Source organism: Ochlerotatus camptorhynchus, unplaced genomic scaffold, assembly GCF_037179485.1.
Source record: "Ochlerotatus camptorhynchus isolate MF236.1 unplaced genomic scaffold, CSIRO-AGI_Acam_v1.1 ptg000105l, whole genome shotgun sequence".
Taxonomy (NCBI): Eukaryota; Metazoa; Arthropoda; class Insecta; order Diptera; family Culicidae; genus Ochlerotatus; species Ochlerotatus camptorhynchus.
The window spans coordinates 2,221,843-2,236,521 of record NW_027040595.1 but is presented as its reverse complement, the minus strand read 5'-3'; the positions used below and the strand labels follow the sequence as shown (position 1 = coordinate 2,236,521).

The following is a 14,679-nucleotide window of genomic DNA, read 5'->3' as shown; positions in this document are numbered from 1 at the left end:
TTAATATGCATACAATCCAATATCGAAATACACGCAGTTCCATTTTTAAATGGTCCATGCTTTTAATCGAATCCATGCTTTTAATGGGAATCGAACCCACCACGTCCAGCATGGCTTTTTTTATAGCCACATTACAGAGAACTCACAACATCAAATTATTCTATCAATCACTCTTTTAAAATTCCCATCGCATCATGACGTTAATCGGTAATTTTTAATAATTCAGTATTTTGATGCAACCATAAAATGCTTCCAGCCGTACTAGTCCATCGTCAATCTAGTGCAACACTTTGAACACAGCAAACAGTTCGTCTTTTTTTTCTGCCGACAATCGCGATAAAATGATAAACGCTCTAGTGCGGAGAGTGCTCTACATCTCGTTGATAGTGGTCATTACTAGTGTCGATTTTACCACCGAGACCAATATCGATTACGAGCGAAATGTGTCAAAATTGATATTCGAATTTATCGTCAACTATAAGCGGCTGCAATTCGGTATTGTTTTCACGTGCGACAAGCGGTCGTTTATGTTTTACGACGTGTCGAAGCGGTTGATGGAGGGAAACGTAACCTTTAGAGCGATTAATATCGACGATTATGGTGCCGTTGGGGACGATTCGGATGGTGGTGGTGGGGAGGTAATTAGCGATGGAAACTATGCGAAGTTGATGAGGAGTCTGATCGCTCATCATCAATTTGTGCTGCTGGATTTGGAATGCGAGAACTCGGATGTCGTATTACAGCAGGTAGGTTGAATGTTAATGGTTGACTGAAACTGTTGGCGAAGAGATAGCGGCTTGTAAGTTTGTTGCCCTAGTCATCCTGGCCACTGGGACGTGTTATGTACGAATCTGTAGTTGCTCCTGTCATACAATATGTCAATATGTCAAAAGTCCATACGCTGCAATGTACTGCAAAACATGACTAGTTTAGTTCTTTCGTCGAGTAACTGTTGTATGTTCCTGGACCAAATTATATTTACCAACACACTTCTCGTTTCGTTTTTAAACCACTGTAACATCGTTTTTCTTTCCTTGCCTTCACATCCAACCGGGAAATGTAAGATTCTAATAAAATTTTGCATAAACAGCATATAGAATTTGCAGTGTTTCCCCGCATGAACAGATACTGTAATGTGGTCGTCAGAAGGTTTTTTTTTAAAGTTTCAAGTTTTGGAAATTTTAAGTTACTTAATCTTTGATTCCCCAAATGCACTGTGCCTAGAAATTCTTCTCGTGAAGGTTTTTAACAAAAATATTCATACTTGTACGCTACAGTCCATTGTAAGAACTGCCATTACATTTGTTGTGAAAAAAATGCTAAGGATGTTGAAAATCGACCCTTTCATTTGATGTTCATGTAATTTGATTTCCCTGTAATTTGGGGCCTCCCTTAGCTCAGTCGGTAAAGGCGCAGCTACAAAGCAAGACCATGCTGGAGGTGGCTGGGTTCAATTCCCGGTCCGGTCTAGGAATTTGTCGGGTTGGAAAATTTCTCGACTTCCCTGGGTATAGAAGTATGATTGGACTTGCCACACAATTATACCAATGCAAAAATGGTACAGGCATCGAAAGCTCTCAATTAATAACTGTGGAAGTGCATCTAGAACACTAAGTTGAGAGCACGCAATAAGCTAATATGCGATATGCAATAAGCTTGAAATGCGAAGAAGAAGAAGAAGTAATTTGATTTACGAGTAGAGTACGCCTTTCCTGGAAGTTCTCAGTAAGGCAGATACAATGTGAAGTAGGGATATTTCATTTATACATTTTCTAGGTACTACAGCTTCATTTAAAAACCTTTCAACCCATATTGTCAAACTTTCCCACGCCTTTCAAATTTACGACACCAGTTACTCTCTTAATCTGTCCATTATTGCTTTCAGGCCTCCCGGTATGAGCTTTTTAACGCTTCGTTCCACTGGTTAATAATTGATAAAAAACCAAACACCGACAACACCACAGGCATCACCACCGGAACGATAGCAGTGGCCGCATCGAACCAGGAACGGTGGACCAGAATGTACCGATTACACTCCGAACGAAGCCGTCGTCGTTCGGTCAACAGCTGCCCATTGGCAAAACCCTGCTTGAATGTAGGCCGAGAGGACGATCCTGGTGATTATTACGATACTGGCCCGGCTGATGGTGATGTTGATGAAACATTTGGCCGCTTCGAAACAATGAACATCAGTATCAACGCGGAAATTACGTTGGTAAAGGCAACGACAGCGATGGCGAGTGCATCCTATCAGACCTTTGCGCTGTTCGATGTATGGTAATCGAAAATATAATATGCTTCCTTTAGATAGTCAAGCTTTACAGAATATGTAGCGTAGCTTTAATATTAAGGTTGGTTAAACCTTAACACAATTAGAAGCTGTCTTGCCACCCCTTTGAAATTTTTCGCCGATCGGTAGTGTGACTTCGCGCAAAATTACCACCATTTTACCAAACCCAACCGGGACATATTAGATTTTACTACAGATTTGCACGAAGATTATGCAGAATTTGCAATGTTTCGCGACATGAACATATTTCGTAATATGGTCACCGGAAGGAGTTTTTAATTTTTATGTTAGCTTATTTTTCGAAAAAAATTTGGTTACCAAAATACATTGCGTTCTCGCTTGTAAAAAATTAACGGATATGATTTTTTCCTTTACCAGCTAACGGCATATCAAAAACAAGTCACCATTAGCCCATCCTTCGAATAACTCATGAGCTGCACCATAGTGAAACATTTGAAAATAGTTGAGTTCGTTGTAGATACAGGTTGCTTTAACCTCACGATATGGTATCTCCGATGGGTCACTTCTTATCATGGCAATGTCTTGTTTATTTGATTGTGGGGTTCTTGGATTAGCAATTGAGAAGCAGTTGTCTCGGAATGCTTGGTGCTTAATATAACAATATTGACAAAAAAAAAAAGAACTTCTCGAAAAGTTCTCAGTTAGCCGTGCTAGCTGATGTGCCCCTAGGTTGTCGTTCATAGTTATGAACACAGAGCCGTATACCCTTTCTTCATAACCCCCACCTTGCACTATTATTCCCTACTCTTCAAGTGTTTTCAAATCTTCAGTAAGTCTTCTGAGAACTTTGTCTGCTCCAAAATAAGCGAAATATTTCGTTTTGCACAACAAAACCAGTGGTATGTTCTCCGTTAGATTACGCAGGTGTGGATCAAGATTAGCAATAGCCATGTACACACATTCTAATTTGTGACGACCAGTCGCGTTCCCAATAGCGTTTACCACTGCCTTTGCAGCATCCTGGTAAATTAAAAAAAATAATTGTTTTTTTTTCCCAAAACAACACTGTTTTTATACTTCAGACGATCAGTATAATCAGTACCCAAGTAACAATTTAACAGCCTTTTGGCTTTCACACTGATTTATTGTGGTTTTATGACGGCAATCGCAATCTTTTTCATTCAAATACAACATTCAATAGTGCAACATATGACAGTGAAGTGAATGCGGTTCACGAAGCACTGGTTACCGGCTTCCAGTGACACTTAATATTGATGGGAATACACAAAATATTGTCAATGGCATTTGCGTTGCGTTCTGAATAAAAACAGACCAGCCTTCTCCAGAAATAGCGTTGCCGCAGTGTAAAACTGGGGCTGCAGAAAACTGCTGATGGAAAATTCAGAAGCTGTCAGTCAGCTGGAAATTGGTCGCCTTCCGAACCATTCCAGCAGTTTCATTCTACGAAAGAGTTGACCCTACGAAAAAACCCAAGCAAGCACACATAAAATTCCTCGTAATAGCCGGAGGAGGGAAACTTTTCGGGAACGATTGATGTTTCACCTGTTCCAAATTACGTCGATACACTTCCTGATTAACTGCTTCCGATGGATGATATTTGCCCTTATCGAGGACGCAACTTGTGGATCCAATACTGGAGTAGAACCAATGATCGCACAACAAAACTATCGAAACATAAACAAATTTTGACGTTTAAGTTTTTCCAGACAACTTTGCCACCATTAATGCCGTCATAAAACTAAACGGAATAGGATCAAGCAAAATGACTTCAGATAAAAACAATTCAGTCTGCAAATTAACGTCATAAAAGCAGCATTAAAATATTTTGCATTTGTTATGGATTTCATAAAAGAAAACCAGCTTCTTCACGAATGGATTATGGAAAATTAATGTTTATGCAATCGCCATGTTGTTATTTTTCCATTTGTTTTTTTACTATCTTCGTTTTTCAATATGGTTTTCCTTAAAAATAACTTTATTCTCACCAATTCATCAATGATCAGCAATAAAGATTACGAAAATCATCAAATTATCTCAACTGGGCGCAATGATTAATATAAAAAATAGCTATATTCTGTTTCCTAAATTAAAAACAATTAGTAAAATCAACATTTTTCGAAGGCGGACTTATATTTTTCGATCTTCCGAAGCTCATTTCACATAAGATTTAATTTGTCACCTAAAAATAGACCACCATATGAGTTTCGATAATTTTGGTAATTATTTCAATTTAATGATGATGAAATTTATGACAGAACGGCGCCGGTGGTGTAGGGGTAAGCGTGATTACCTCTCACCCCAGCAGGCCTGGGTTCAATCCCAGTCGGCGCCGCCGGGATGTTCTGAGGCATAACATCTCTGATCACGCTTTCCTTCGGATGGGAAGTAATGCCGTTGGTCACCGGTTCATGAGTTGATGGGTCGATAGGTAGGGTCCAGGTGTGGGAGCTGCCTTCCTGGCACGTCGGTAGCATTGGTGCTCAGCACGGAAAACAAGATCGACGGAAAAACAAACCAATGGAAAAAATAAAAAAAGAAATTTATGACAGATTTATTTTTGAAAAATGAATTTCGCTAGAGTGGATGATATGTATCCCTTTTAATCTTGATTAATGCTTTATTTTTAGTGCGTTTATGAACCGTCAAAGGCAAATGGCACGAGTATTGGTGCCAAATGGCTTTTATTGTAGTTTTAATAAAGATTTTAAATAGTGCTCAATGCTTTCGTTGTATAACCTTTTTGCAGCAAATCAATCTTAAAGTAACTCGAAAATATGCCCTTCAAAACCTTCTCCAGGGTGGGCCAACTAGATAGATTCTAGTCTTGATGAGGTTTTGGGGGATGTAATAAAGGCAAAGCTGTCTTGACCAGGGTTTTATGAATGTTATTTTTTTTATGTGCGGGTTGCTTCATGTGGCTTGAAAGTTCTGTCGGAACTTTATTTGAACTTTATGGAAATTGAAAGTTCTGTCGAAACTTTATTTGAACTTTATGGAACTTGGAAGTGATTTTAATCGTTGAATGTGGAACTTTTGGTTACTTGGGTAGTGTCAAATATCAGACTTAAAGTGGTCATTTTATACGATAGATGAGGAGATAAAAGTATAGAGTTGTTAGTTCCGCTAGCGCACGGCAGTGTGAAAATTGTATATAGAGAGTAGAAAGCGATCAAAGGTCAATTTTGAGGAAGGCACGAATCGGGTTGATCACCTTCTTCACTAAACTACCCTGTTGCAGAGGGATGGTGAGCTGTGTCTCCCGTTTGGTAAAGGAGATGATCAACCCGATTCATGCCTTCCTCAAAATTGACCATTGCTCGCTTTCTACTCTCTATACACCATTTCCACACTGCCGTGCTGTAACAGAACTATTAACTCTATACTTTCAACTCCTCATCTATCGTATAATTAATTTCTTATCCTAACAGCTCTACTTTTAATGACCATAGAGCTGATTGGGAGCAATATCAAAACTACTAACTACTTCTACAGGGCGTTTATTGTCGTTGCCAATCTGCACCGTACCGGAGTGTGAGCCAACAACAAAGCCATGCTGTGTTCATTAGAACTTATCTGACAAATCAAACGACCCTTTTCAGGGTCACAAAAAAATTCTGGCTATTTGAATTTCTATCTTCTCAATGCAATAAGGGAGTTCTGTGTCAACCATATAAGATCACCATAAATACTTGTTTTTACGGCTACGCTGGACACGGGTTGACCCGATGGTTGGAAAGACAGCGCTAGCCTTCATCGCTACGAGAAATGGGCACTCAGAGAGCCCAGTTCCTTCAGGATTAGAAGCTTGGTTGCTACCGTTATGCTGGTTCCAGGAATTTCATTCAAGCCAAGATTAGTAGAATTCCTAAACAATCTCTTTTGAAATAAGTTGGTGGCCCTGAACAGGGCCGTTTCGGATAGGGAAAATGAACGAAGCTTAACCTCAGGTGCGTCCCTGACGCTTCAGGTAACAGCGCCACGAATTAAAGCCCTACAGTAAAAGTATGGACGTCTGTCAAAAGTTGTTCCAATCGAACCGTCAAAATGCACCGCTTTGCTCGATTGGAACAGCTTTTTTTCAGTTTTGTGGTGACAGTCGTCCATACTTTTACTGTAGGGCTTTACCACGAATGACGTTTTCCAGCAACACCTAACCTTGAGCACACTCGGGTTTTAGATCAGATCGGAGATACGTTTGACATCACCACGATGAGCCAGACGACGGACGGCGGACTTGGTAATACCCTGTAAGTTATAATGTAACACAACTGGCTCCTCCATTGCCTCACTTGCCACGTCCAGTCATTTTTTATCTTGTTGATGTTTCTTCGGGTAAGGTTGAAACGAATGTGACAAGAAATTCCAATATCCACATGGTATAATGGCCGCACCAAGCAGACCGCTCGCAAGTCCACCGGAGGAAAGGCTCCTCTAAAACAGATGGCCACCAAGGCCGCTCGCAAGAGCGCTCCAGCCAACGGAGGAGTGAAGAAGTCTCATCGCTACCGGCCAGGAACAGTCGCTCTGCGTGAGATCAGTCGTTACCAAAAATCGACCGAGCTGCTGACTGCAAGTTGCCTTTACAGCGTCTGGTCCGTGAAATCGCCCAGGACTTCAAGACCGATCTGTGCTTCCAGAGCTCGGCCATTAATGGCCCTACAGGAATCCAGCGAGGCCTATCTGGTCGGTCTATTCGCCATCCACGCCAAGCGTGTTACAATTACGCCAAAGGACATTCAGCTGGCTCGTCGTATTTGTGGTGAACGCTCTTAATTTCTCCGTCTAAATCTAACAAATGGCCCTTTTCAGAGCCACTAAAAGATTCCACAAGAGAGTTGGGAAGGAAATTTCTGCTGCTTACAACTGATCGCATCACAGTGAATCCTGATCTAAAAATTGCAACCAGCTAGTTCCCTAGAACCAAAAGCGGTGCGATGCTATGGCGATGACTGTAGAATAGAAGCAGAAGGGTGAAAGCCAATTCTCTTTATCGATTTCCTCTTTTGGGATGACATGGCTTCCTATTTCGCACTATTTCTGCTGTGCTCTTCTATCATCCACAACAACAAACGTATCAATGAATGTGTTTGCCGTCGAGTTAACGTTATCCGACCGTGCTCTTCGTAGTTGCTCCTCCGTGAATGATCAGAACCAATCCACTTGCAAAGAGAACTAAATAGATGGGTGCATGGGATAAGCTTTCCATCTTCAATGTACAAGCACATTAATTCAATCTATAGATTTCACGACTTAGCAATTTTAAGCAACTTTGAGTACTTATTTTTTTCAAAATTTATCTCGCCTAACATTTGATAAGGGTCAAAGTTTTTTGTCGATTTTTTTTTCAAATCGATATAGCTTAAAAATGACAAGCCCTACAAAATAGTGATGTATGGCGAACTTTTAGCAAATAATCTGAAATTTTATTAAAAAATTTAATAAATTAAAAAATTGGTTTCTACACTCTAAAAAAATATATTTAAAAAGTCATTTTCCCAAAAATGGTACCCCTCAGATTTGCTTGATATTTTTTCTCATGAAAGGCAATATAATTACCTAACTTTTCTTCTTACATCGCAAAGTGGGCGCTTTTAAGGAAAAAAAGTTGTTCGAACAACAACTTTTTCATGTTAATTTTTTTTAGCGTGTTTCACTCAAAGTCGAATAGTAATACGCGCACAACCTTATTAAAATCCGTTGAAACTTAATGAGCATAAAGATTTTGACCTTTTGATAATCTGGGCGTGCTTAAAACAAAAATCTAGCCTAACATTTGAAAGGGCCTAATACAGAGGATTTTCCTGCATTTCGAATGGTGTTTTAATAAATGAAAACTCTAGTGTTTTTGTTTAGTGCATAATTTATTTTCCTATAATTCTCCATACATAATTTGAGTTTTTCATTGATTATTAGTCTATCGGAAACAGAGTGAAATTTTTCGGAGTTTCCTTTGAATGTGAAAATCGCTTAGTAGAAATTATGTTTTGAGAAATAGGTACAAAACAATGAAATTTTTGTGTACCAGGTATAGTTTTTACATGACTGAACAGCTCCTTGAGTTCATCGGACTTCTTTGTGTATTGATCATTTGATATGAAGCAGAAGTTCAATTTTGTTATGCTTGTATCTGTTTGTTTAACTGCCCAGTCATACAGTTCTTGTGGAGTTGTGATTGTGTTTCCATAATCTCGAGCAAGACTTGCTCTCTTTGCCATTCGTTTGAGAGTTCCTCCAATTGCGTCACATGGGCCTTTCCCATGAGACGTTGCGAAGAAGTGCCATTCTGCTTCCAATCCATACTTGGACTTGAAGTTGCACAAACTGGCAAAATTCTTTTTATTTTTGTAATGAGCCGCTGCTCCATCTGACATGAAAGTAATTTTTGTGAAACTAATAGATTGTTTTATGAAATCTAACAATTTTGATATAAATAATTGAACTGCTATTGTATCATGGGTCAATACTTCTGAAATAATAATAAAGCTTAAATTTTCCAACTTGTTTTCTTTTATGTAGTAAATTTCGAAAGGATGTATCGTAGCTTGATTATTGTTCCAATGATACCCCTGTGCTGAGTTTTGAATAATAAATGAATAATTTTCAGAAAAGTCGCAAATCACTAAAATTTCACCGTTTTGAAGAGAATTTTTTTTATTACTTAGGTAAGATGATTGCTCTTTATGAATAAAATCATGGGTTATGAGCTTTTCAACTTTTTTCCGTCAAATATTGAACAAACTCATCTGCAGGTTTAATAATAGTTTCCAAATTACAACGGTCGGTAGTCAACCACTGTTGAAATAAAACTTCTTCCATATCATCTGCTTCTAATACTGATGTAAGTTCCCTCACGATACTATCTGTGGAAATGCATTCTTCACATGTACGATAAAAACAATCTATGGTTCTAATAGGACTACTGCAAAGTATTTTGTCTGCAATTTCTTTATATGAATCAAATTTTACACTATTAATAATCAATTTAACATTTTCATGTATAGTACAGACACATACATTATGTGTACCTGTACTATCCAACAGTATGCAATGCTTTGGTCGGAGCTGAGTGAACGAAGTAAATCCGATTTTAACACTTTTGTATTTCTCTTCAAAAATCATAAAAGCCTCTTTAAGAGACATCATCAATAAACGTTTCTGAACATGCTCTTTATATCCATTTCGATATTCAGAAACATAATCATTACTTCCTGGCATAGGCCTACTAATATCATCACTGTCAAAGAAATTTAAAACAATTTGTTTTTCAGTATCATTAAATCCATGACCACTTCTTGCTTTCTTACTACAAAGAATACCTTGTTCTCTGACTAGCCTTTTCATCTGTTTCACTGTATGATGGGGTGCATTAAACTCATTAACTATTTGATTCACTGACCATGATTTAGGGAGCACTGATAACACTTTTAATTTGTCATTTGTACTCGTAGAAGGCAAATTAAATTTCTCCTTTAACTGCATGATCATTTCGTCAAAATCATTTGATTTGTTGACATCGTCTGAATCCATCCCAAATATATTTTTACGCACTGCCTTTGTGATCTCTGCAGATTTTTGAACACGATAATTCATACTTCTCATACTTCTCGATGAAATTGGTGATAACTGTAAGGTTGAAGCTATACAATTGAATTGTTCCACATTATATGGACCTTGGATCTGATCCGCTGATGGGATTGATTCTAGCGATGGATCTGTATCTGTAAAATTAAAGAAAAGAAAAAAAAATATTACCACACATTAATATATAACGCTGTTAAGGTGATAGTACCATGAACGGGGGTGGTTTTGATAATAGGGGTAACTTTGGTAATGCAGCTAAGCCAAAAATTTATGACTTAAGGCACATCGTACGCAATATTTTGGATAGGAAACCGATGTTCCCTTCCAAAATAATGAATACGAAGAGCATTAAGTCATAACTTTTTGGATTAGCTGCATTATCAAAGTTACCTCCATTATCAAAGACATCCCCGTTTACGGTACATCGAAGCCGCATCTGAATTTTCCCCATGTTTGTGGAGCACGAGCTGCATAAACCGCATATCGTACAGTCGTGAAAATTTGATAGATTGTTCACCGAGGTTGGCCTACCAATCGATCAAATTTGTACGATAAGCGGTTCATCCAGCTCGTGCTCTAAAAAAATGTTGAAAATGAAGTTGTATCTTCGATGTACAATCCTTAAACCACACAGTTGAAACAGTTAAAGTTATTATTATTTACCTAGTGTATCATCAAATTCCTGATGTTCTGATTGCTGATGACTTGTTGATGGTTGCGGCTCTTCAAACTTCCGAGCATGGCTTGATTCTTTTCCATCCGATCGCCTCTTTTTCGGGAGAGGTGTCCTATTGTGCACTAAAATTCCACGACACGATTCACAAATACGCATTGTTACATCCAATTGATGATCAAAGCCCCATGAATGTATTTTCTCTATGAGACTTGATGATAAATTACGTAAATTATTGCGGCTGCAATTGGGATTGTTTATGTTGGCACTACATTGCACCCTTTTAATAATCAATTCAGCAGATTTTTCCATTGTTGTATATATAAACACTTTTTCGTTTCAACAACTATGCAGCACTACACTTTCAACAACTATGCAGTGCATAGTATGCACTACAGCAACTATGAGCATTGTTGTGATATCACCAAACTTAAATATTAGATTATGTCGGTAGAAACAGACTGCGGTGCTTTAAGTTTATACCTTATATCTCTCATGTGACTACCTGCGTTGTTATATAACTGCTATATAGCAGGTAACTTAACGATTATTTTAGGCATGTCTTAAATAATCGTTAAGTTACCTGCGCTATTATATGTATTCACTTGAGAGATGAGGTATAAACATATATGCATATTGCTTACTAATGGACACACCTAATACATAAAAATAAATGAATGATTATTTTTCTAATTAAATTAATCACAAATACATGAATTGAAATCTTTTCATGAATAAAACATACTAAGTGATTTTTACTTAGTTTACCTGTTGATTTGGAACAATTTGAGGGTGGTTTTATAGAAGTTGGATAGAGTGTATGCATATATTATAATACAATCCATCACAGGAAAGTGCAAACCATGCTGAGATGGCTGTTCCTCATTAGAACGTTTTGTTCTGAACTCTTATTGGACGATTTGGGTGCTGCCAACCACTGGATGAGTTGGCGTGAAATCCGTCCTATAGATCAATTCACACCATCGGCCACGTCCTCACGGTCTTTTGGGGAAGGAAGGATGATTAGTTCGACGTCTGGTTGTTACTAGAGACCGAGAATACCTCTACATCTCCACGGCTGTCTCGGGAAGGATAGTTGTGTTAGTGAGGTAGTTTATTTTTAGATCAGGATTCACTGTGGTAAGTGATGCGATCGGTTAAAGCAGAATTTGTTTTTATTTAAATATAGTGGGGATAGAATAAGGCAAAGGGAAAAATTGCAAGAAAGGGGACAGACCTGCTCAGTAAGCAGAAACGGTAACCACTGAACTACCGAACCTCGTCGTAATGATATATCGACATGTTTCGTCTAGGAATGATTCTCTGATGACTGTGTTGGAGAAGCAGCATATGCATGTACGCAATTGGTGGATTTGTTAGTTAATTTAACGCTTTTGGACAATGCTGGACATTTACCACTTCTTCAATAGTTTCTTGTTGAAAATCAACATTTGGAAGCATTAGCCATATTTCTGATCGATTGGTGATAACATTATTGAAATTGGACCAGGGGTAGCTGAGTTATTAACGTTCCAAATCTTTCACAATTTTGTTTCATGTTCTATTTTCGGTTTTCACAAAGTGTACCCCCATATAGAAATCACAGACGCAGTCCTACGTCAAAATCGATTCTTTGTCCTGAGGATCAAAACTTTTGAAAATAATGATTCAAAATTAATCACAAATTCCAAACCTCACAAAATTTTTGAAAAAGGATAATCAAAAGCTTATTCCAGCGCTTTACGAGGGTGGTAAAATTTTGATCACAAATTCGGAAAAAGCTCAGAAACATGCTAAGCAATTCGAGAGTTTCCATCATTTCAGTTTGGGTCTTACTATTTAGTCTTATTGAGAATCAAGTTGCTCGGGATTATCTGAATATTTTCTCCCGGGAAAATATTTTGGATGATTCCCGGGGGACTGATTTGGACGAAGTAAGATCTATAACTAAAAAGTTTCATAATATGAAAGCTCCAGGTGATGAGGAATTTTCTACATATATCCTTATCAAAAAACTCCTAGAGAGTACTTTGTATTTCTTGGTAAAACTATTTAACAGATGTTTCCATTTGGCATGCTTTCCTGATAAATGGAAAAATGCAAAAGTTGTTCAAATTTGGAAGTCGGATAAAAATCAAATTAATGCTTCTAGTTACCGTCCAATAAATTTGCTTTCTTCAATCAGTCATTTTTTGAAAAGATAAATTTGAATAAAATGATGCTTCACAACAATATGAGCACAATTTTTGCAGATTAACAGTTTGGATTTCATTCATTGGATGGGCACTCAACTACTCATCAACCCTTAAGAGTTACCAATTTAATTCGCTCAAACAAATCTGGAGGCTGCTCAAATGGATGTGATCTTCTAGACATAGAAAATGCTTTCGACAGTGTTTGTATTGAACGTTTGAGTGCCAAATTAAAAAAAAAATTCCACTCTATATTATGAAATGATGTAACTGACAGAACTTTGCAGGTAAATCATCAAAATTCCAAATCTAAACGACTGCCTGTTTAAGCCGGAATTCTTCATCGTAGCATCTTAGGCCTATATTGTTTCTAACATTTTCACTTCGGACCTCCCTGATTTGCCTCAGAGTTGCCACAAATCTTTGTTCGCTGATGGAACAGGCATTTCCGCTAAAGGAAGAAGTCTTCATGTTATTTGCAGCAGACTGCAGAAAAGTTTAGATATTTTCTCTTCTCTATCTTTATCTAGTAAGAAATTAACTTTTAGAGATCACATTGACTGGCATTTAAGCTTTTTACAAAAATCGTCTTTAAACACAGTGTGCACCGCCTTCGGCATGGAAATACTGTGCCTTAATTGACTAGGTTATCAAGGCCCCTAAACATAAATCTACTGAATCAATTCATTTCGAAATCCATTAGGATTCCTAGGCTGTCAGAGGATATGATTTCTGAAATTTCTGAAATTATACCGCATACGTTCGGCATTGAAATAAGCCCATGTCAAATCTCGTAGCTCTTAAGTATATACAATAGAAGTAATAACAAAAACCCATTATACTTATATTACTCCGCTTTGTCATAACTGCATTGACTAAATTTTCTAGGCCACTACATGCTCCGCTAGCACACCCTCAAACGCCCGCACACCAGAGATAATGGCTAATCATTTTTCCGGCCGCTTTATCGTCGCTATAATTCCAGGAACCCAGGTTACATCAGTGGAGGCCGGTTAAACGTAACCGCCATGGGAAATTATACTGTGGATCGCCGTGACGGAAGTGGTGGGAAGCTGCACGTGCGCTTCCACGAGAGCACTGTCGTACGCCGCAGGGACATGAATGGCCTCAGACTGAAGATAATGACCGTTGTGACGCAGAAGCCCCGTAAGCCGTTTGAAGTGTACCTGTCGACGCCGACGGATACTCACCTGGACTCGGTGCACCGGTACAATTTTGGGCTTATGAGCTATCTGAAGAGCTATTTCAATTTCAGGTGAGCTACTTTTTTCCTCTTTTGATGGTCGTATTCAGCTGGGAGTTTCAGTACAAATTAAGCAATATGGAAAAGCATTAACTTTTCCTCCTTACATAGCCTTATTTACGGCGTCCCTTAGTGTGTTTCACAACGGCAACCCATTCATCTTTCACACATGATTGATGATGATTATGACGATAATGATGACTTGAATGTGGGATCATCATGACATTTGCCGGCAGCTGTGCCAGTTTTTGTCCAGTTTTTCGCTTCTGGTGCTGTAGCTCCATACCAGCTACAGAGTCGAGGAAAAACTTGTGCTCCAATTTTTCCCCTTTTCACTCAATCTATTATCGGTTGACGGTGCCCGGTGGACACAGTAAAGCCAGCAAAATTGATACTAATAAAATATCCCATATATGAACCGTTTTCATTTTCCCATTTTCTCTATTGTATAGCTTCATTATGAGACGGACCAAGAGCTGGGGCTATCTGCGAAATGGAACGTTCGACGGGATGATTGGTGCACTGGCCAGGCGGGAAGTCGATCTCGGAGGGTCACCGATGTTCTTCCGCCAGGAACGGCACCGAGTGGTGAGCTATACGACTCGTTCGTTCATGGAAAGGTAAGTGTTTATACATAGGCTATGATTTGCTGTTGTTGAAAGGGATGGAACAATTTCTACAACTGTCGCTGAAATTA

The 14,679-nt window shown here is 38.5% G+C and overlaps 1 protein-coding gene across 1 annotated transcript in view; it reads left to right on the top strand.

The window, feature by feature from the left end:
* Positions 1-1,942: 1,942 nt before the first annotated feature.
* The window catches only part of Ir64a (Ionotropic receptor 64a), a 68,842-nt gene continuing 56,105 nt past the window's right edge, over positions 1,943-14,679 (top strand). The window contains exons 1-3 of the mRNA XM_065219446.1: positions 1,943-2,277; positions 13,704-13,994; positions 14,435-14,602. Coding sequence (XP_065075518.1) covers positions 2,021-2,277; positions 13,704-13,994; positions 14,435-14,602 — 716 coding nt within the window. The 5' untranslated portion in view covers positions 1,943-2,020. The remainder of the gene's footprint in view (positions 2,278-13,703; positions 13,995-14,434; positions 14,603-14,679) is intronic.